The following is a 22,842-nucleotide window of genomic DNA, read 5'->3' as shown; positions in this document are numbered from 1 at the left end:
ATATTCTATATATGTAACTTTTTGAGGAGCCATCTGCATTCCCAATAACAATGTAGGAGGGTTCCAATTTCTTCACACCCTTTTCGACACTTATTTTCTGTTCTTTTTTTTTTAGTAATAACCATCCTAGTGGATGTGAGTTGATATCTCATTGTGGTTTTGATGGGTATTTCCCTAATGGGTATTGATACTGAACATCGTTTTGTATACTTATTGACCATTTATATATCCTTTTTGAAAAAAAAATCTATTCAAGTTCTTTAAACAATTTTAATTGCGTTGCTTATCTTTTTTTTTTGTTCCATGGAGAGTTGCACGGTCGGATGATGGGTTGCTTATCTTTTTAATGTTGAGTTGTGAGAGTTTGTTACATATTCTATATATGAAGCCCTTATCTGCTATATGATTTGCAACTATTTTCTCCTATTATGCAGATTGTCTTTTTATTTTCTTGATAATGTCCTATGATGCACAAATGTCTTTAATTTTGATGAAGACCAGTTTATCTATTTTTCTTTTGTTGCTCATGATTTTGGTATCATATTTAAGAATCCATGGCCAAATCCAAAGACAAGAATATTTGCTCCTATATTTTCTTCTAAGAGTTTTAAGGTTTTAGCTCTTATAGTTAGGTCCTTGATCAATTTTTAGTTAATTTTTGCATAATATGTGGTAGGGATCCAATTTCATTCTTTTGCTTGGGGGTATCCAGTTATCCCAGCACCATTTGTTGAAGAGCTGATTCTTTCCCCATTGAGTGGACTTGACACACTTGTTGAAAATAAATTGGCCATAGACATGTGGGTTTATTTTTAAACTATTGATTCTATTCCATGGGTCTGTTTTTCTTTCCTAATGTAAGTACCGCACTATTTGATGACTGTACCTTTGTAGGAAGTTTTGAAATTGGGAAGTGTGAGTCTTCCAACTTTGTTCTTTTTCAGTATGACTTTGGGCTATTCAAGCCCCTTACTCTTCCATGTGAATTTGAGGATTGGCATTTCCATTTCTGCAAAAGCGCTGCTGGAATTTCTTTCTTTTTTTAAAAATTTTTTATTAAAAAAATTACAAGAAAGAAACACAAACATTCTTAATATATGCTCATTCTGTTCTACATATATAATCAGTAATTCACGATATCATCACATAGTTGCATATTCATCATCATGATCATTTCTTAGAACATTTGCATCAATTCAGAAAAAGAAATAAAAAGACAACAGAAAAATAAAACAAAAACAGAAAAAAATTTTTTACATACCGTACCCCTTGCCCCTCCCTTTCATTGATCACTAGCATTTCAAACTAAATTTATTTTAACATTTGTTTCCCCTATTATTTATTTTTATTCCATATGTTCCTCTCATCTGTTGACAGGGTAGATAAAAGGAGCATCAGACACGAGGTTTTCACAATCACACAGTCACATTGTGAAAGCTATATCATTATACAGTCTGGAATTTCTTTTTTTGGGGGGGGTTGCATGTCTGGGAATCAAACCCAGGTCTCCTGCATGGAATTCCGGTGAGCATTCTACCACTGAACCACCTGTGCACCTGATGCTACCCTGTTCTTTCCAATTTGGATTTATTTTTTCTTACCTAATTTCTCAGACTAGAACTTCCAATACAGTGTTGAATAGTAGTGGAGAAAGCAGGTATCCTTGGCTTATTCCTGGAAAGCTTTCAATATTTCACCATTGAGTATGATGGTTCCTGTGGGTTTTTCACATATACTCTGTATCATGTTGAGGAATTTCCTTCCTATTTCTAGTTTTCTGAGTGTTTTAATCAAGAAAGGGGTGCTTGATTTTGTCCAGTGTCTTTTCTGTGTCAACTGAGATGATCATGTGGGTTCTTTCTTCATTCTATTAATGTGGTCTATTACATTGAATTTTTCTTATTGAACCACCCTTGCATATCTGATATAAATCCCACTTGGTCGTGGTGTATAATTCTTTTAGTATGCTGTTGAATTCAGTTTGATAGTATTTTATTGAGGGTTTTTGCATCTATATTCACCAGGGATGTTGGTCTGTAATTTTCTTTTCTTTCTGGCTTTGGTACTAGGGTGATGTTGACCCCATAGAATGAATTAGGAAGTGTTCCCTTCTTTCTTTTTTTGGAAGAGTTTGGAAGCTCTTGATGACTGATTCAGTCTCTTGTTTTAGATCTGTTCAGATTTTCTCTTTCTTTTTGAGTCAGTTTTGGTAATTTGTTTCTATGAATTTATCTTTTTCATCTAGGTTATCTAATCTGTTGGTGTACAATTGTTCACCATATAATCCTCTTTATGTCCCTGTGGTAGTTAGATTCAGTTGTCAACTTGGCTAGATGAAGGCACCTCGTTCTGTTGCTGTGGACATGAGCCAATGGTACATGAACTTCATCTGTTGCTGATTACATCTGCAGTTGGCTAGGAGGCATGCCTGCTGCAATGAATGATGGTTGACTTAATTGGATGGTGCTTAAATGAGAGAGCGCAGTGTAGCACAGCCCAGTATGAAGCAGCTCAGTGTATCTCATCTCAGCACTCGCAGCTCAGCCCAGGCCTTTGGAGGTGCAGAAAGAAATCACCCAGGGGAAAGTTGTTGGAACCCAGAGGCCTGGAGAGAAGCCCAGCAGAGACCACCTGTGCCTTCCCATGTAAGAAAGAACCTCAGTTGAAAGTTAGCTGCCTTTCCTCTGAAGAACTAATGAAATAAATCCCCTTTTATTAAAAGCCAGTCCATCTCTAGTATGTTGCATTCTAGCAGCTAGCAAATTAGAACAATCCCTAAGAACAATAGTGATGTCTTACTTTCATTTCTGATTTTAGTTATTCAAATTGTTTCTCTTTTTTCTTAGTAAGTGTAGCTAAAGTTTTGTCAGTTTTGTTTATCTTTTTTTAAAGAACCAGTTTTTGGGTTTCATTGATTCTGTTGATTTTCTCTATTTCATTTCTACTATAAGCTTTTATCCTCCCTTTTCCTAGCTTTGGGTTCAGTTTATTCTTCCTTTTCTAGTTACTTAAGGTATAAAGATTTGAGATCTTTCTTCCTTTTTTTTTTCCTTCTTTTTTTTAAATTGTGAAATATACCATAGATACACAAAAGCAATAAATTTCCAAGACATTTTAACAAATAGTTATAGAACAGATTTTAAAGTTTGGTATGGGTTACAGTTCCACAATTTTTCATTTTTTCTTCTAGTGCCCCAAGACAACTAGAGACCAGCAGAAATATCAATATAATAATTCAGCAGTCATACTCATTTGTTAAATCCTATCTTCTTGGGTAAATTTCTGCTTCTCTTTGTATAACATATATACATAAAAGCAATACATTTCAAAGTACATCGCAACAATTAGTTATAGAAGAGATTTCAGAGTTTGGTATGGGTTACAATTCCACAATTTTAGGTTTTTATTCCTAGCTGCTCTAAGGTACTGGAGGCTAAAAGAAATATCACTATAATCATTCAGCACTCATACTCATTTGTGAAACCTGACCTTCTCTGTATAACTCTACCATCACCATTGATCTTTCACTCTCTAGGGGTATTTGGGCGATGCCCATTCTAACTTTTTCATGTTGGAAAGGGCTGTCGATAATATGGAATGGGGGATGGAACTAGTTGATGTTCTGGAAGGGCTGGCCCCTCTGTCTTTCAGGACTTACCTGGTCCAGGGAACCATCTGGAGGTTGTAGGGTTCTGGAAACTTCTCTAGTGCATGGAACCTTTGTAGAATCTTATATAATGCCCTAGGTGTTCTCTAGGATTGACAGGAATGGTTTTGGTTGGGATTTGGCAAGTTATAATAGGTAGCAATGTCTAACTGAGGCTTGCATAAGAGTGACTCTGAAGGTGACTCTGGAGCTTCTCTACTCTATTTGAACTCTTAGCCATTGATACCTTATTTGTTACATTTCTTTACCCCCTTTTTGTCAGGATGGCATGAGATCATTCTTTTTTAATGTTAGGCATTTACAGCTATAAATTTCCCTCTAAGCGCTGCTTTTGATGCATCCCATAAATTCTGGTATGCTGGGTTTTCATTTTCATTTTTCTCAATTTTTTTTTGTGCATGGGCAGGCACCAGGAACCAAATACAGGTATCTGGTGTGGCAGGCAAGAACTCTGCCTGCTGAGCCACCATGGCCTTCAAACTATTTTATAAGTTCCCTTGGATTCTTTCTTTGACCCAGTGATGATTAAGAGTATGGTGGTTAAGATCTACATATTTGTCAATTACCACTTTTCGTGCTGTTAAATTTTTTTGTTCCATTCCATTGTGTTAAAGAACATACATTGTATGATTTGTCTTTTAAATTTTCAAAAAATTTTTTATTAATTAAAAAAAATTACAAGAAAGAAACACAAACATTCCCAACACATACACTCAGCAATTCACAATATCATCACATAGTTGCATATTCATCATCATGATCATTTCCTAGAACATTTGCATCAATTCAGAAAAAGAAATAAAAAGACAACAGAAAAATAAAACAAAAACAGGAAAAAAATTTTTACATACCATACCCCTTCCCCCTCCCTTTCATTGATCACTAGCATTTCAAACTAAATTTAATATTTGTTCCCCCTATTATTTATTTTTATACCATATGTTCTACTCATCTGTTGCCAAGGTAGATAAAAGGAGCATCAGACACAAGGTTTTCACAATCACACAGTCACATTGTTACAGCTGTATCATTATACAATCATCATCAAGAAACATGGCTATTGGAACACAGCTCTACATTTTCAGACAGTTCCCTCCAGCCTCTTCATTACATCTTGGTTAACAAGGTGATATCTACTTAATGCGTAAGAATAACCTCCAGGATAACCTTTCGACTCTGTTTGGAATCTCTCGGCCATTGACACTTTGTCTCATTTCACTCTTCCTGATTTTGGTCGAGAAGGTTTTCTCAATCCCTTGATACTAAGTCTCAGCTCATTCTAGAGTTTTTCTCAATCCCTTGATGCTGAATCTCAGCTCATTCTGGGATTTCTGTCCTATGTTGCCAGAGATCCACACCCCTAGGAGTCATGTCCCACGTAGACAGGGGGAAGGTGGTGAGTTTGCTTGATGTGTTGGCTGGTGAGAGAGGCCATATCTGAGCAACAAAAGAGGTTCTCTTGGGGGTGACTCTTAGGCCTAATTTTAAGTAGGCTTGATTTATCCCCTGTGGGGTTAAGTTTCATATGAACAAAAACCCCAAGACTCGGGGCTCAGCCTATAGCTTTGTTTGTCCACACTGCTTGTGAGAATATCAAGAATTCAACTTGGGGAAGTTGAATTTCTCCCCATTCTCACCATTCCCTGAAGGTGAATGGTGATCAAATCACTCTGGGATTCATCAGGGCATTACCTGGACAAACCAACAAAATCTCATGTCCTGTACAAAGTTCCATGTACTTAAGGTGCTCAACCAACCATCTATATAAGTTATATTAGGAGATGCACTAGTCAAAGTATAAATTTTTACCAAATAAACATTTTTTGCTTCAGTCTCACACATAAGTTGAAATTTTAAAATACTAATTACCATCTATTTTCAGCACCCTGCAGTAATGACATTCTTTTGTTCTTCCTCATGCAAAAACATTTTTAAATTTGTACATTTAGTCACTATCATTATACACTCTAGGCATTCCTGGATTATACCATCTCAATCATTATTGTCTATCTATCTTTGTGATTCCATTTATGCCCCAGTCCTCCTTCCTCTATCATTCTCATATGCAGCTTCATTCAGTATTTTAACATAATTGTATTACAGTTAGGTAATATTGTGCTGTCCATTTCTGAGTTTTTATATTCAGTCCTGTTGCACAATCTGTATCCCTTCAGCTCCAGTTACCCAATATCTCACCCTATTTCTATCTCCTGATGGTCTCTGTTACCAACGAAATATTCCAAGTTTATTCACTAATGTCAGTTCATGTCAGTGAGACTATACAGTATTTGTCCTTTTGTTTCTGGCTAATCACACTCAGCATAATGTCCTTAAGGTCCATTCATGTTGTTACGTACTTCAACTTTATTCTGTCTTACAGCTGCATAATATTCCATCTTATTAAAATGCCACACTTTGTTTAGACAACCGTCTGTTGATGGACATTTTGCCTGCTTCCATCTCTTGGTAATTGTTAATAATGCTGCTATAAACATTGGTGTGTAAATGTCCATTTGTGTCCTTGGCCTCATGTCCTTTGAGTAGAGACAGCATATAGATGGGTCCTGTTTTTTAATCCATTCGGCCAGACTATGTCTTTTGATTGGAGAGTTTAATCCATTAACATTTGGTGTTATTACTGCATGGGTAGTACTTTCTTCTACTATTTTGCCTTCTAGATTTTATATGTCATATCTAATTTTCCTTCTTTTTACCTTTACTCATAGTCTTCCTTTCTACACTCCACACCTCTCTCTTCTGTCTTCGTATCTGTCTCTGGTGTTCCCTTTAGTATTTCTTGCAGAGCTGGTCTCTTGGTCACGAATTCTCTCAGTGATTTTTTGTCTGAAAATGTTTTAATTTCTCCCTCATTTTTGAAGGACAATTTTGCTGGATATAGAATTCTTGGTTGGCAGTGTTTCTCTTTTTAATAATTTAAATATATTATCCTACCGTCTTCTCGCCTCCATGGTTTCTGCTGAGAGATCTGCACATGGTCTTATTGGGCTTCCCTTGTATGTGATGGATTGCTTTTCTCTTGCTGCTTTCAAGATTCTCTCTTTCTCTTTGACCTCTGAATTTCTGATTAGTAAATGTCTTGTAGTATGTCTGTTTGGATCTATTCTCTTTGGGGTATGCTGCACTTCTTGGATCTGTAATTTTAAGTCTTTCATAAGAGTTGGGAAATTTTCAGTGATAATTTCCTCCATTAGTTTTTCTCCTTCTTTTTCCTTCTCTTCTCCTTCTGGGATATCTGCAACATGTATATTCATGCGCTTCATATTATCTTTCAATTCCGTGAGTCCCTGGTCATATTTTTCCATTTTTTCCCTATATTTTCTTTTTCTTCCCAGATTTCAGATGTTCCATCCTCCAGTTCACTAATCCTATGTTCTGTCTCTTGAAATCTACCATTGTAGTTTCCATTGTTTTTTTCATCTGTTCTACTGTGTCTTTCATTCCCATAAGTTCTGTGATTTGTTTTTTCAGACTTTCAGTTTCTTCTTTTTATTCTTTCCTTGCCTTCTTTATATCCTCCTTCAATTCATTGATTTGGTTTTTGATGAGGTTTTCCATGTCTGTTCGTATATTCTGAATTAATTGTTTCAGCTCCTCTATGTCATTTGATTTGTTGGTTTGTTCCTTTGACTGGGCCATATCTTCAATTTTCCTAGTGTGATTTGTTATTTTTTTCTGGCATCTAGGCATTTAATTACCTTAATTAGTTTATTCTGGAGATTGCTTTCACTTCTTTTACCTAGGATTTTCTTGCTGGATGAATTTGTTGTCTATCTGTTCTTTGACATTCAGTTCAGCTTTATCTGGACCTCTAGCTTAAGTTTTGCTTAACAGAAGAGAATTTTTCAGTTCTTGTTTTCTTGTTTCTTGCCCTGCTTGTGTGGTGCCTCCCCCCTCCCCACCTTTAGGAGGGTCTACGTAGATATTAGACCCCAGTCGGATTTTCCCAGACCAAACTGGCCTCCTATCAGGAGGAAAGAGTCACCTGCGTCGGTTTTCCCTGAGGGTGAGACCCAGCAGGTTGAAAGACTTTCCTGTGAAGTCTCTGGACTCTGTTTTTCTTATCCTGCCCCCTGTGTTGGTGCTTGTCTGACTGCAGGTCCCACCAGCCTAAGATGATGCGGTACCTTTAACTTTGGCAGACTCTCCCTGCTGGGGGCGTGGTGGAGACAGAGGAGAGGTTGTAGGCTGGTTTTAATGGCTTCAAATTACCAAGCTCTGGGGTCTGAATTCCTTGATGGAGGGATTCCACCTGAGTTGGGCTTCACCCCTCCCCTGAGGAAGGCACAGGCTCCAGACAAGCCCCCAAAAGAGCTCACTTCTGCCTATGCCTGGGGCAGTTGCAGCCTGAGAAGTCCTGCCGCTACATCCAAAGGCAGTCAAGCCTTATGTAGAAACACAGAAACACAGCCACAAAAACCTCTGTTTCCTTCTTTTTTTTTTTTTTACCCTTTTTTTCCATCAGCCCTGCCCTCTTGTTGCTGGGGCAAAAATGAGCAACCTCTGCTTTGACCAGGTTCACATAACCTGGGGGCCTATTTTTAGTAGTCAGAATTTGTTAATTAATTCCGCAGTTGGGGTGTGATTGTGTTCAGTCCCTGCTCTGGTAAAGTTCCTTTCCTTTCCCCTCTGGGAAGCAGCCTGTGGGGGAGGGGCGCTGGCTGCCGCAGCTTTGGGAACTCACGGTTCTGTGGGCGCTCGCAGCTGGTCCAGACTGGGGTATGCTATGTGTCTGGTCACTGACGTGGCCCTAGGAGCTGTTCTGTACTGTTTCTGGTTATTTAGTAATTGTTCTGGAGGACAAACTAAAATGTGCACATTGTTAAGCCACCATCTTTACCCGGAATTCTCCTCTTTTAAATTTTTTCTGAGACTTGTTTTGTGGCCTAATATAGGATCTATCCTGGAAAATCACTTATTTATGTGCACTTGAGAAGGATGTGTAATCTACTCTTAGAGGGTGGAGTGTTCTATATATGTCCTTTAGGACTGTTTGGTTTAATGTGTTGTTCAGGTGCTCTCTTTCTGCACTGATCACCTGTCTAGCTGTTCTAGCCCTTATTAAAAATGTGGTATTAAAAATCAACTGTTATAATAATAGTCTCCAACTATTATATATTATTACTTCTTCAAGCTTTATTTGCTTCATATACTTTGGGATTTGTTTGATACATTTGTTATATCTTCTTGATAAAGTGATCCTTTTTAACATTTTTAAATTGTGAAATATATATATACAAAAAAGCAGTATATTTCAAAGTACATTGTAACAAAAGTATAAAACAGATTTTAAAGTTTGGCATGGGTGACTGCTCCACGATTTTAGGTTTTTCCTTTCAGCTGCCCAAGACACTGGAGACTGAAAGAAATACAATATAATGATTCAGCAGTCATAATCATTTGTTAAATTCTATCTTCTTTGTTATAAATCCTCCTTCTCCTTTGATCCCAGTCTTTAGGGGTCTTTGGGCTATGCCCATTCAACATGAAAAATCATGTTGGAAAGGGGTGTCAGTAATATGAAATAGGGTATGAAACTAGTTGATATTCTTGGAGAGGCTGGCCTCTCTTGATTTCAGGACTTATCTGGCCTAGGAACCTATTTGGAGGTTGTAGGTTTCTGGAAAATAATCTTAGTGTGTGAAACTTTTATAGTATCTCAGATAAAGCCCTAGGCATTCTTAGAGTTGACAGGAATGGTTTTCATTGGTGTTTGGCAAAGCCTGGTAATTGGCAATATCTAGCTGAAGCTAGCATAAGAGTAGCCTCCAGAATGGCCTCTAGACTCTATTTGAGCTCTCTTAGCCACTGCTACCTTATTTTGTTACATTTCTTTTCCCCATTTTGGTCAGGAAGGCATTGTTGATCACACAGTGCCAAGGCCAGACCCATCCCTGGGAGTCATGTCCCACGTTACAGCGGAGACTTTTGTCCCTGGATGTCATGTCCCACATAAGAGGGAGAGTAATGATTTTCTTTGCAGAATTGGGCTTAGAGAGAGACCACATCTGAGCAACAAAAGAGGTTTTCTGGAAGTAACTCTTAGGCATAACTATAGGTAGGCTTAGCTTCTCCACTATAGAAATAAGCTTCACAAGAGCAAGCTTCAAGATCAAGGGCTTTCAAATGTCCATCAATGGATGAGTGGCTAAACAAGGTGTGGTTTATACATACAATGGAATATTATGCAGCTCTAAGACAGAATAAAGTCATGAAACATGTTAACAATGTGGATGAACCCTAAGGACATTATGCTAAGTGAAATTAGCCAGAAACAAAAGGATAAATACTGTATGGTCTCACTAATATGAACTAATATTAATGGGCAAACTTGGAGAGTTGAAATTAAGAACACACATTATCAGGAGATAGAAGTAGGGTAGAGACTGGGCAATTGGTGCTGAAGGAATACAGATTGTGCAACAGGAATGATTATAAAAATTCAGAAATGGATAGTGCAATACAACCTGATTGTAGTATAATAATATAAGTACTGAATGAAGTTGAATGTGAGTATGATAGAGGGAGATGGGCTGGGGGCATTTGTAAAATCAGAAGGAAAGATAGAGGATAAAGACTGAGACAGTATAACTTAGGAATGCCTAGAGTAGACAATAATGGTGATTAAATGTACAAATAAACATTTTTGTATGAGGGAAAATGAATGCCAATAATGCAGGGTGTTGATGACATGGTATACGGGAAAAAGTACAATCAATGCAAGCTATGGTCTATAGTCAACAGTGACACTGTAATATGTTTCATTGAATGTAACAAAGGCATTATGCCAAAACTAAATGTCAACAGGTGGGGGGGCATGGGAAGGGGTATGGATTCATTGTGGAAGTAAAGGAAATATCTTCAGGTAGATTATGGTGGTGAAGGCATGTCTATATACTTTGGTGGGATTGTATGATATATGAATAAAACTTTAAAAATGAACAGAGAGAAATAAGTGCTAGAGAAAATGTGGAGAAAGAAATATACCTATTTCCTGTTGGTAGGGAAACTGAGAGGTCTAGCCCCTTGGAGGGCAGTGTGGTGGTTCCACTGGAGGCTAGGGGTGGGTTTGCCAAATGATCCTGAAACCCCATTGCTTAGTACATACCTGGAGGAAGCAGTGTTTGCAATCCACAATGGATGGAGGTAGCCTAAGTGTACAGCAACTGAGGAATGGAAGGAGGAACTATGATGTATATATACAATGGACTACTGATCAGCTGCAAGAAGGAATGACTGTGAGGCATGCAACTAGGTGAATGAACCTGGGGAACTGTATATTGAGTGAAATGTCCGAAAGACTTATATTGTGCCTCACTTACATAGCTGACTATGATATAAAAACTTGGTGAACTGAAGTTGAAAGCATGGGTTATCAGGTTGGAGCCTATTGTAAAAGGTTCTAGATTGTAAGCTCTTACAGCAGTCATATATATTCACGAATTCTAACTGTTATTTTTAAATTGTGAGATACTACGCTGTTTATTTATAACCTGGTTGTTCCCAGAAACTTTGGGTATTTATGTGGTACCTGAGACTCAGAATTAGAGCTCTGAAGCTATGAAAGTCAGCAGTACCCCATACAGGAGCTGTTTAAAAAGTTGAAAAAGGGGCCAGTCTTCGAGTAGAGATATGAATGAAGTTGATCTGATAAGACTAAGGTAAATCAGAATACAGGGAAAAGGATGAATATCACCCATATTTTAAAACTTCAGTTTCTGTGTGAGACCAAAGGGGGAGATGTTTATTTGGTGCTAAATTTATATTTTGGGTAGTGCATTTCCTAATTTAACTTGTATGGTCAGTTTAGTTGCGCACCATAAGTATATGGAATCTTTAATAGGGCATGAAATTTTGTTGGTTTGTCCAGGTTAGTATGATGCCTCAATATTTGGACAGTGAATATTTGCAAGGTCCCCTTGAAGCACTAGGGAGAAAGGAAGTGTTTAGCTTCCCCATTTGAAGAATTTCTGATATTCTCAGAAGCAGTGGAGGCAACCAAGTCAATAGGCTGAGCCTTCAGTCTTGGAGTTCACCCTATGAGACTTATTCCTGCAAAGAATAGGCTAGGCCTATTAAAATTGCGCCAAAGAGTTGCCCCCAGAGAACCTCTTTTGTTGCTTAGATGTGGCCTTTCTCTCTAAGCCGACATGGCAAGTGAACTCACTGCCCTACCCACCACCACCCCCTTCTCCCCTGATGTGGGACATGACTCCCTGGCAATGTGGTATAGAAATCTTGGGATAAGTTGAGATTGGCATTAAGGGATTGAGAGTGCCTTTTTGATGAAAAGGGGGAAGAGAAAAATGAGACAAAGTTTCATTGCCTGAGAGATGTCAAAAAGAGTCGAGAAGTTACCTTGGAGGTTATTCTTATGCATTATATAGATATCTCTCTTTGGATTATGGTGTATCAGAGTGGCTATAGGGAAGTACCTGAAACTGTTGAGCTGTGTTCCAGTAGCCTTAATTCTTAAAGAGGATTGTATAATGATATGGCTTTTACATTGTGACTGTGTGAGTGTGAAAACCTTGTGTCTGATGCTTCTTTTATCTAGGGTATGGACAGTTGAGAAAAAAATATGGATGGAGAATGAACAAATAATAGGGAGTGAAAGGTTAAAATAATCATTTTTTTTTTGCCTATGAGGAGCCCAAAGTGGCTAGATGGGCAGTCTTAATTTCCAGTTCAGTGGGATCTTTATGTCTCCCAGTAGAAGTATAGTCTTTCTCCTGGTGGAAACAAGACTATCAACATAAGATCATGGGGACAGGATGCAAAAATTTTGCTAGGGGATCACTAGGTGGTAGTAGTGCCACTCCCATTTCCATTCTTTGATTCCTGGACCATGGGAAAACAGCACCGTAGTTTGGGCACATTGATATAGCATATACAGCTTCCCGGTAAAAACATTACCCCAACTCAGCAAGGAATTACCACGTAGTTGGTGCCATAATTGAGTCTTCAAAAGGACATTTTATTGTTCTTTCAATTCAACTCCTTCAGAATGATGGAGGACATGGTAAGACTAGTAAGTACCATAAGCATGGACTCATTGCCATCCTTCATTTGCTGTGAAGTGAGTTCCTTGATCAGAAGCAGTGCTGTGTGAACTGCATGACAGTGGACAAGGTATTCTATAAATCCATGAATGGTAGTTTGGGCAGAAGCGCTGTGTTCAGGGAAGGAAAATCTGTATGCAAAAATAAGTATCTATTCTGTTGGGAACAAAACTCTGCCCCTTTCATGATGGAAGCAGTCCAATGTAATTCTGCCACCAGGTAGCTGGCTGTTCACGTCAGAGAACGGTGCCATATTGGGCACTCAGTGTTGGTCTCTGCTGTTGACAGATTGAACAGTCAGCTGTGGCTGTTGCTAGGTCAGTCTCAGTGGGTTGAAATCCATAACTTCCACCCCTGCCACCATGGCCACTTTGCTCATGAGCCCACTGGGCAATGGCAGTGGCTGGGAAAGAGGCTGACTGGTATTCACAGGATGGGTCAAGTTATCCACTTGATTATTCAAATCTTCCTCTGCTTAGGTGACTCTTGGTGAGCATTCATATGGGGTGCAAATATCTTCATGTTTTTTGCCCATTCAGAAAGCCCTACCCACATACCTCTCCTCCAGACCGCCTTGTCACTAATTTCCAAGTCTTGACCATCCAGTCAAACCATCGGCTGTGGCCCATTAATCAGTCTATAATCACAGCTCTAGCCACTTCTCCTTCCAAGCAATAGGAACAACCAGATGCAGTGCTCTAAGTTCTACCCACTGGAAGGAGTTCCCTTCATCACTGTCCTTCTGGGATGCCCCTAAAAGGGCTGTAAAGCTGCAGCTGTCCACTTTCAGGTGGTACCTGAATATCACAGAGAACCATCTGTAAGCCATGCCTGAGTTTTCTCTTCCTCAGTCAACTTCCCCTTGGTACATGCTGAGGGGAGAGACGATAATGTGGCAGGAGTGGAGCCAATGAACATTTGGTCCACTTCCTCATGTAATTTACTTGTGCTTTCAGGGCCTGCTTGAGCCGGATCTTGTATATACTACTTCCATTTGATGATGGAGTGCTGCTGTGCATGCCCAACTTTATGGCTTGGTGATAAGACAACACTCAGTTCAATGATTGGCAGCTCAGTTCCCAGGGTAACTTGGTGGTCCATGGTTAAGTATTCAGTCTCTACTAAGACCAGTAGTAAGCCAAAAGCTGTTTTTCTAAAGGAGAGTAGTTATCCGTGGAGAATGGTAGGGCTTTACTCAGAAATCTTAAGGGTCCATGCTGTGATTCATCTATAAAGGCCTGCCAAAAGCTCCAAAACATTTCTGCCACTGACACTTCAAGCAGAAGATCCATTTCATCTGTTGGATCATGTGGCCAAGTGGCAGAATGCTGCATCCTTGACGTGTTGCATAGGCTTCTCTTGTTCTGGACTCCACACAAAACTAGCAGCTATTCAGGTCACTTGGTGAAAGGGCTGGAGTATCACACATCAGTGGAATGGACCAGTGTGATATGTTGTGGAAAGGAAAAGTGATCAGAGTCTCTGAGGACTAAATTATGACATGGGAGAGCAACTGGAGAGTTGTTATATCCCTGAGATAGGACAGTGAAGATGTATTGCTGGCCTTGACTGCTGAAAGCAAACTGCTTCTGGTGGTCTTTATTACTCAAGAGAGAAGCATTTAAAAAAGAAAAAAAAAAAGGAAAAAGAAAAAAGCATTTGCCAGATCAGTAGTTGTGTACTAGGTATAAGAGGATGTGTTAATTTGTTCAAGTAATGATACCATATCTGGAAGAATGGCTGCAACTAGAGTTATCACCTGGTTAAGTTTACAATAATCCATTGTCATTCCCCAAGATCCATCTGTTTTCTGCACAAGCCAAATAGGTAAGCTGAAAGATGATTCTCACTGCATCCAAGTCTTTGATAGTGGCACTCATCTCTGAAATTCCTGCATCCAAGTCTTTGATAGTGGCACTCATCTCTGAAATTCCTCAGGAACGTGGTATTGCTTTTGATTTACTATTTTCCTAGGTAGAGGCAGTTCTAGTGGCTTCTACTTAGCTTTTCCTATCATAATAGCCCTTACTTTACATACCGGTCAAGGAAGCAGTGTGGGGATTTTGCTAGGCACTCTGTATGTCTGTTCCAATTACGCATTCTGGAACTTGAGAACTAAACACAGAATGGGGTCAGCTGCCCTCTGGAATAAACTGAAATGGACCTGAGCTAAAACTCCATTGATCACCTTTGCAATTCCTGTAAAGTGTATTTCCTTTTTTCCCAGTGCACGGTCACCATGGTAAAAAGCCATAAATCCTTTTGGGGAAGACTGTGAAAAGATTTTAGTATAAATTTTTGGAAGTGTAGAAGGTGTTTCCTCTAGGGAACCCAGCTTCCCCTTCATTCTAGGGATTCTAGGTTTGTGAACTCTCTTAAGTTTGGGAATTGATTGAGGGGCCATGACTCTCTGCTTTGGCAATTCAAGTTATACTTCTGATCACTGGACCCTATAACCTAGCCAAGTTAACACATAAAATGAAACATTACAGAGGGTAAATAAAAATGCCACAACACTTTCTCATCAATATGTAGCATTTTCTTTCTTCATGAAGCACTCCCCCGATTGCTGTAAGTTTTCATTAGATTCCGGAATTCTGAAAAAGTTGATTCTACCAATTTTTGCTGTCTTAAGAGTTGCTTCAGTGATTTTTGGAGCACTCTACTCTGCCATTTTCAGTAATGTTCTGATAGTGTGATTTTATATGTATATTTAAAAAAACGAATATGTGCACATTACAGAGGGCACATAGTGAAAAGTGACTCTCTCTTTCGTCCTTGCCTAAATGCAACCACTGTTATTAGTTTTTTAGGTATCCATCTAGAGATAGTCTATGCCTTTGATCTTTGCCATGTTTCCAGTCTTAGGGGGAAACAGCATTCAATCTTTCTTCATTAAAAATAATGTTAGCTGTAGGTCTTTTTGGTAAATGCTTGTGGTAAATTGAATTGTACACCCTAGAAAAAAATTCTTAATCTGTTCTTGTGGGTGTGAACCCATTATAGGTAGAACCTTTTGAAGATGTTATTTTTAGTTAAGGTGTGACCCAACTGATTGAGCTTGTTCTTAATCTTATTACTGGAGGCTTTATGAAGAAAAAGCCATGTGGAGGAGCAGAAGCAGGATGTCAAGGGAACTTAGAAGAAAAAAGGAGAGGACATTGCCATGTAATGGGAGAAAAGCCAAGAACCCAAGGATTGCTGGCAGCTGGCTCCAGAACGCCACAGTCTTCACGAAGAAAGCATCACCTTGCTGATTCCTTGATTTTTGACTTCTAGTAAACTGTGAGCTAATGAATTCCTGTTGTTTAAGCTAATGCATTGTATGGTATTTGTTTTAGCAGCTGAGAAACTAAGACAGTGCTCTTTGTCAAGTTGAGGAAGTTCCCTTCTATATTAATTTCCTATTGCTGCTGTAACAAATTAGCACAAACTTAGTGGCTTAAAACAACACACATTTATTATCTTACAGTTCTTGGCATCAGAAGTCTGAAATGAGTTTTATGGACTAAATTGAAGATGTAGCCAGAGGTGCTTTCCTCCTGGAGGCATAGGTATTAGCTGTAACAAGTTATCACAAACAAGATGGCTTAAAACAACAAATTTATTCTCTCACTGTTCTGGACGCCAGAAGTCTGTTGTGATCAGCTTCACTGGACTGAAATCAAGGTGTTGAGAGGACCATTGCTCCCTCCAGAAGCTCTCAGGGAGAATCCATTCCTTGCCTCTTCCAGCTAGTGGGAGCTATTAGCAGTCCTTGACTTGTGGCCACATCACTCCAATCTCTGTCTCTGCAGTCACATTGCCTCCTTTTTTTCTGTGTGTATTCAGCCTACCTTTGCCTGTCTCTTATGACACTAAAATAATTCAGGATAATCTCCCCATCTCAGAATCCTTAACTTAATCACATCTCCCAAGTATCTTTTGCTCTGTAAGCTAACACATTCACAGGCTCTATGATTAGGATGTGAGCATCTTTGGGGAAACATTCACCCTCTATTCCCATTTTTCTGGTAATTTTCATTGTGAATGGGTGTTGAATTTTGTCAAATGCTTTTTCTCTATCAATTATTATGATTGTGTGATTTTTGTTCTTCTTTAGCCTGTTGATATAGTGAGTTAAATTTATTGGTCTTCAAATATTCATCAGCCTTGCATCCCTGGAATAAATCTCACCTAGTCATGGTATGCAATTTTTTTAATATATTGCTGAATTCTATTTGCTAATATTTTGTTAGGGCTTTTTATGCTTATACTCATGAGGGATATGCCTTTGTGCTTTCTATGTACGGTTTTGCTATTGGAGTAATACTATCTTCATTAAATGAATAAATCAAGAAGTCTTACCTACTCTTCTATTTCTTGGGATATAGTGTAGAAATGTGTAATTTTTAAACATTTTGTAGCAGTTTCCAGTAAAACCATCTAGGAGTGGAGATTTTTATTTTGGGGGTTTATTAATTCCTTACTTATAGGGTTATTCAAATTATCTGTTTCACATGGGTGAGTTGTGGTAGTTTATTTTCTGAAGATATGGCCCATTTGTCTAAGTTGTCAAATTTACATGTGTAGAGTTATTTGATGTCTGCAGTCCCTGTAATAATATTTTCAGTTTCATTCCTGATATTAGTAAATGATGTTTTCTCTTTCTTTCTTTTTTTTTTGTTAGCCCCTAGAAGTTTGTTAATTTTATTGATCTTTTCAAAGAACCAGCTCTTTATTTCACTTTTTATGTTCTGTTTTCGGTATTGCCAATATAGCTCTCCTTTTTTTAAATTAATTAAAAATACATATAACACCAAACAAACGCAAACATTCTTAACTTTTGATCATTCCATTCTACATATATAATCAGTAATTCACAATATCATCACATAGTTGCATATTGATCATCATGATCATTTCTTGAAACATTTGCAGCAATTCAGAAAAATAAATAAAAAGACAACAGGAAAAAATTCATACATACCATACCCCTTACATTGATCACTAGCATTTCAATCTAAATTTACTTTAACATTTGTTCCCCTTATTATTTATTTTTATTCCATATGTTTTACTCATCTGTTGATAAGGTAGATAAAAGGACCATTAGACACAAGGTTTTCACAATCGCACAGTCACATTGTGAAAGCAATATAGTGCTCCTTTGATTCATATTTGCATGAGACACCTTTTTCCATTATTTTATTTTCATTCTGCCTAGATTGCTATATTTGAAGTGAGTTTCTTGTAGATAGTACATAGGTGGTTCATGTTTTTTAACCTACTCTGCCAATCTGTCTTTAAATGGGGTATTTAGACCATTTACAGTTAATGTGATTATTGATATTTTAGGGCTTATGTCATTTTGTTTTCTGTTTTTCATTTTTTTCTTTTGTTTTTCCTGCCTCCCTGTGAGTTACTTGAACAATTTTTAAAATTTCATTTTACCTAGTGTTTTTGAGTGTATCTATTTGAATAGCTTGTTTATAGTGGTTGATCTAGATATGACATTTATCCATAGCTTGTCACAGTCTGTTGGTATCATTCTTTTACTGGTTTGAGTAAAGAATAGAAACCTTATCTCCCTTTACATCCTGTTATCCTCCCCATTTAAAATATAATTGTTTTAAATCCTTCCTCTGCTTACACTTAGAAGCACATCAGACAGTTAAAAATTTTGCTTCAACCACTGAACATAATTTAGAAAACTCAAGAAGGAAAGCCTATTAAATTTACACATATTTTTACCTACATGTTCTTTCTTCCTTACTTATGTTCCAGGGTACCTTCTTTTTTTTATTTCCTTTCTGTTTAGACAGATTCTTTTTGCCATTTTTTTTAGGGTAGGTCCACTGGTGACAAGTCCCTTAGTTTTTTTTCATCTGAGAATGTCTTGATTTTTCCCTTCATCCCTGAAGGATATATTCATGGAGTATTAAGATTTTGGGTTGACAGTTCTTTGAGCACCTGAAAAACATTGTGCCAGTTCTGGCTTCCACAGTTTCTGAAAAGAAATCCACTGCCATTTGAGTTGTTTTTCCCTATAGGTAAGGGGTCATTTATCTCATGCCGCTTTCAGGATTTTTTATCTTCAGTCTATTTAACTATCATGTATCTTGGCATGGTTTCTTTGGGTCTATTTTTTATCAGATTTCCCCAGCTTCTTGATTCTGTGGGTTTATGTCTCTTGCCACATTTGGGAAGTTTTCAGCCATTGTTTCTTTGAGCACTTTTTCAGCGCCCCACCCCATCTTCTTCTCTTCTTCCAGCATCACAGTGGCATGATGTTAGATGTTTTGTTATAGTCCCACCAGACCCCAAGACTCTGTGCATTTTTTGTCCAGTCTAATTTCTCTCTGTTGTTAAGATTAGGTATTCTCTATGGTTCTTTTTTCCAGTTCACAGATTCTTTCCTCTGCTCCCTCCATTCTGCTGTTGAGCCTATCCAGTGAGCTTTTTATTTAAGTTAGTGTATTTTGCAATTCTGAAATTTCCACTTGGCTCTTCTTTATATCTTCTATTTTCTTGTTGAGACTCTACTTTTTTCATTTGTTGTTCATAATTGTTCTTTAAAGGATTTTTATCATGGCTGCTTTAAAATCTTTGTTAGATAAACTGTAACATGTCATCTTGGCACTGGCATCTATTGATTGCTTTTTTCATTCTGTTTGAGATCATCCTAGTTCTTGGGGTGCTGAGTTATTTTCAACTGAAACCTGGACATTTTTGTATTAAGTTTTGAGGCTTTGGGTCTAATTTAAACATGTTTTAGCTGAATTTCTCTGATATCACTTTAGCAGGGGAAGAAAAGGAGTGCTGCTTTGTTAATGCTAGGGTAGGAGAGTGTAGAAATATAGGTTTCCACTCAGCTTCCTCTGACACCCCACTAGATGTGGCCCCTGTTTCATGTTCAGGACAAGATGTTCATAAGGAAGGGAAGGTGAATAGCAGGGCCCTTGCTCCTAAGCAGGATTAACTATAGCTGACAATCTTCTGGTGAAGAGTCTGGTCTCAATCTTCTAGATAGAGACCAGAATTATCCAAACTGTCATTTGATCCCGACAGAGCAGGGCACTCATCACTGAGCTAGCATCCAGCCTGTGCCTACACTTATGCCAGAAAACAATCAAGAAACATTCCAATTCAATCAAAGACTCCAAATAATAAGGCTGGTTTTAAGTTGCTTCTTGTTTATTAATTCAGTCTGTTCTAAGTTGTACAGTTATGAAAAAACAAAACAAAACAAAACCAAAGCTGGAAGCCCAGGGATATTTACACGCTCTTTTGTGTAGTGAGGTCAGTCTATATTGTTGCACAAATTGGTTATGTTTGGTACCACAAGATGTTTATAATTCAGACAAAAATTGGACAGATTAACAATCATATGTACAGTAAAATAAAAGGGGAAGTCATTCAAGTATCAAAATACAAAGTTTAAATAACATTTTTTTACAATTCAGTCCCATCACCACATTAGCAACATTTTTTGTGAACTGCATCTGACAGTCCTTCTGTGGGCCTGGGCACCTGAGGTGAGCTGAAAGACAGTCTGAGTCCAGACTAATTTTCTAATATTTTGACGACTGTCGCTATACTTACTGCCTGCTCACACCCAGGGAGTTCTCAAGGAACTCCCCCAGTATCTGATGCTAGAGACCCAGGAGAGCTGCGAAGCATTGCAAATGAAGAGCCTGTCAGGGAGAAAATGCTACTGCAAGCAGATGATAAAGGGCAAGCAGAGAGCCTGCAGTCGGCGACAAGTACCAAACCCACTTTAAATTTCCCACCTAAAGGGGCTCCTTCACAGTTCAGAAATGCAACAGAGTTTGTCAGATTGCATGCCTTGCACTTAAAGAAGTGCAAAAAAGCTGGGGTTTTTCTACTTGAAGCCTGTCCTTAAAGTTACAATATTCCTTTCTAAGGAAGGGAAATTACCCTCCCCAGAGAAGGATTAAAAAAGAAGGAAGAGAGGGAAAGAGGGAAGGGATGGAAAGAGGAAGAAAGGAAGGAAGTCCCAGTCACTTTCCTTTTTTGAATATTTAGAAATAAACTGATCTCAAAACAAAACCCAGAGCCAAAGAGGAGGTGTTTCCAATCTGAAAACACCTTGAATAAATAAAGAAATTATTTTTATATATATATGTAGCAGCTTCAAGGGGAGAAAACACCTACATATGGTCAAAACAAAACAAAACAAAAGCTTGAGGAACTCATTGTAGTGTCTACACAGTTTTCTTTTTGGGATGCCCAACTACCAATCATGCCTTAGGTAGGAAGTATCCTTCTTCAGGAGGAAGAAAGGGCACCAGCATCAGCACTGCAGTAGAAGCAGCACATCTACCCAAGAATCTTAGGTTTCCTCATCAATTCTTAGAAGAAAGCAGGAGCTAAATACTGTACAGTCTTAGTGGATGGAAATCCTCACAGGCCCTGAAAGGGGCAGGAAACAAAGTCAAACTTCAAGGCATCAAGGTCCTTGTGTACTACTGCGAAGAGGAGGATAACGTGCCTCTACTCCAGTGGGGAGCTGAATCCCAGGACCTGCTGTGCTGGGAACCCATAGGCCCGGCCCAAGTCAGCCGAAAGATACAGCACTGCTTCCATCTGGCCAACAATACAGGCTGAGAATGTGCCCAAGAGCACTCTCCCTACCCCTCTATACCAACCTAGAATTTCAGTTCACAGCCTTTGCTGAGAAAGAAAGCATCAGCTGCCAAAGCCTGAACTATTTCTCCCGGGCATGGAATGAACTGTGCCAGTAAAATGTGAGGTCTGCTAAAGTACCCCTGGAAGGAAGTGCTCTTCTCTGCTATGTATCCTGGGAGGTACTGCACATGTGGCTGAGCTGGCTCTGCCTCTCAGCCACATAGGAACAAGCCCCTTTGTTTCTGCTACCCTCCAGGAGAACACCACTGAAGCTCAGAAGCAAAGCACGCCCGTGAGCGGGTGAAGCAGCAGCAGTGCAAGAGGCTGCAAGGCTGTCCTGAAGATCTCAGTGAGGAAGAATCAGACTGACTGTCACCTCAGCCTCTTCTCCATTTGGAGCTCAGGATGAGCAAATGTATTTCAGCCCCCCTAGCTGAGAATACAACAGTCAAACCAATAATTCAGAGAATCAAAATGAGCCCCATACAGACCGGATTAGACAAATCACAAACTGGCAGGCAGCAGTACTAGCTGCCCCACACATTAATGCCCCAAACAAAGTTTCTCTTTCACTTTTCTGACTCAGCTCAGGCAGTCTGGTGTCAGTGGAAAGCTTGTGGGCAATCTGCTCAGTACAGTGCTCCGATCCCCAGGACAGAAGACTAAGGAGAGGCCCAGAGTTCCAAGCACTGGCTCCAGACTTATTGCATTAGAAGCTGTTTTCTTATCTCTGCTTAACCACTGACCTTCACATTTGGCACCCCCAAATGGACCATAAGCCTTTGTTTTTGCCCAGGTGCCTCTAAGGCTGGGTTCTTACTGAATAGGCTGTATCCAGCTTTGGAACAGGGACAAGAAGCCGTGCAGTTTGTAACAAACTGCAACTAACTTGGTTAGGTTTGATCAACAGACTCTAACAAATCTCCTTAATTTTGCCCCTGGAGTCTGCTCCTTCCATCTCATCCACAGGCCACTGCCTTCTCTTCAGACTTATTGGACCACACCAAGATCCCAAGCTAAGGATAGAAGGGCTGGACGTCCAAGACTGGCCATTTAGCCAATCTCAGTTCCCCTATCCTCTGACCCCTATGGCCATTTGTTTAAAGGTTGGCAGTTTGACTTAGAGGTTTGAGCCAAGTGTTAAAAGTTCATTCTTTAAAAAAAAATTTTTTTTCCTATTTAAAAAAAAGTGTTCTGGACAAGTCACTTCTTGGCCCTCTGGAGTTCCAGTCTCGTCTGCTAGAGGCCTGGAGTGCGTCTCTGTACCCAGGACAGGAGCCTCTCTGCAAGACCTGTGGTGGCAGGCCCAGGCTAAGCAGCCAAGAGGAGATCCTACAGGCAGAGGCTGGACCTGGTCTTCAAAGCTGCAGGTGAGACGGTGGTGGTGGTGCAGGAGCCTGTGCCCCCAGAGCTGCTATGTTTCCGCAGCACAATGTGGTTCCTCAGTGGCTCAGCTTGCAGAAG

General features: G+C 39.1%; 2 protein-coding genes across 2 annotated transcripts in view; one reads left to right on the top strand and one right to left on the bottom strand.

Moving 5' to 3' along the window:
• TCP11 (t-complex 11) overlaps nucleotides 1–22,842 on the top strand; it is an 88,237-nt gene that overhangs the window by 50,224 nt on the left and 15,171 nt on the right. The window lies entirely within an intron of this gene.
• The window catches only part of ANKS1A (ankyrin repeat and sterile alpha motif domain containing 1A), a 253,183-nt gene continuing 250,242 nt past the window's right edge, over nucleotides 19,902–22,842 (bottom strand). The window contains exon 25 of the mRNA XM_077161540.1: nucleotides 19,902–22,832. Within this exon, the coding sequence (XP_077017655.1) occupies nucleotides 22,829–22,832 (4 nt within the window). The 3' untranslated portion in view covers nucleotides 19,902–22,828. The remainder of the gene's footprint in view (nucleotides 22,833–22,842) is intronic.

This window comes from Tamandua tetradactyla, chromosome 5, assembly GCF_023851605.1.
Source record: "Tamandua tetradactyla isolate mTamTet1 chromosome 5, mTamTet1.pri, whole genome shotgun sequence".
Lineage (NCBI taxonomy): Eukaryota > Metazoa > Chordata > Mammalia > Pilosa > Myrmecophagidae > Tamandua > Tamandua tetradactyla.
The sequence above is the reverse complement of the archived record's forward strand: the minus strand, read 5'-3'. Positions and strand labels throughout refer to the sequence as shown.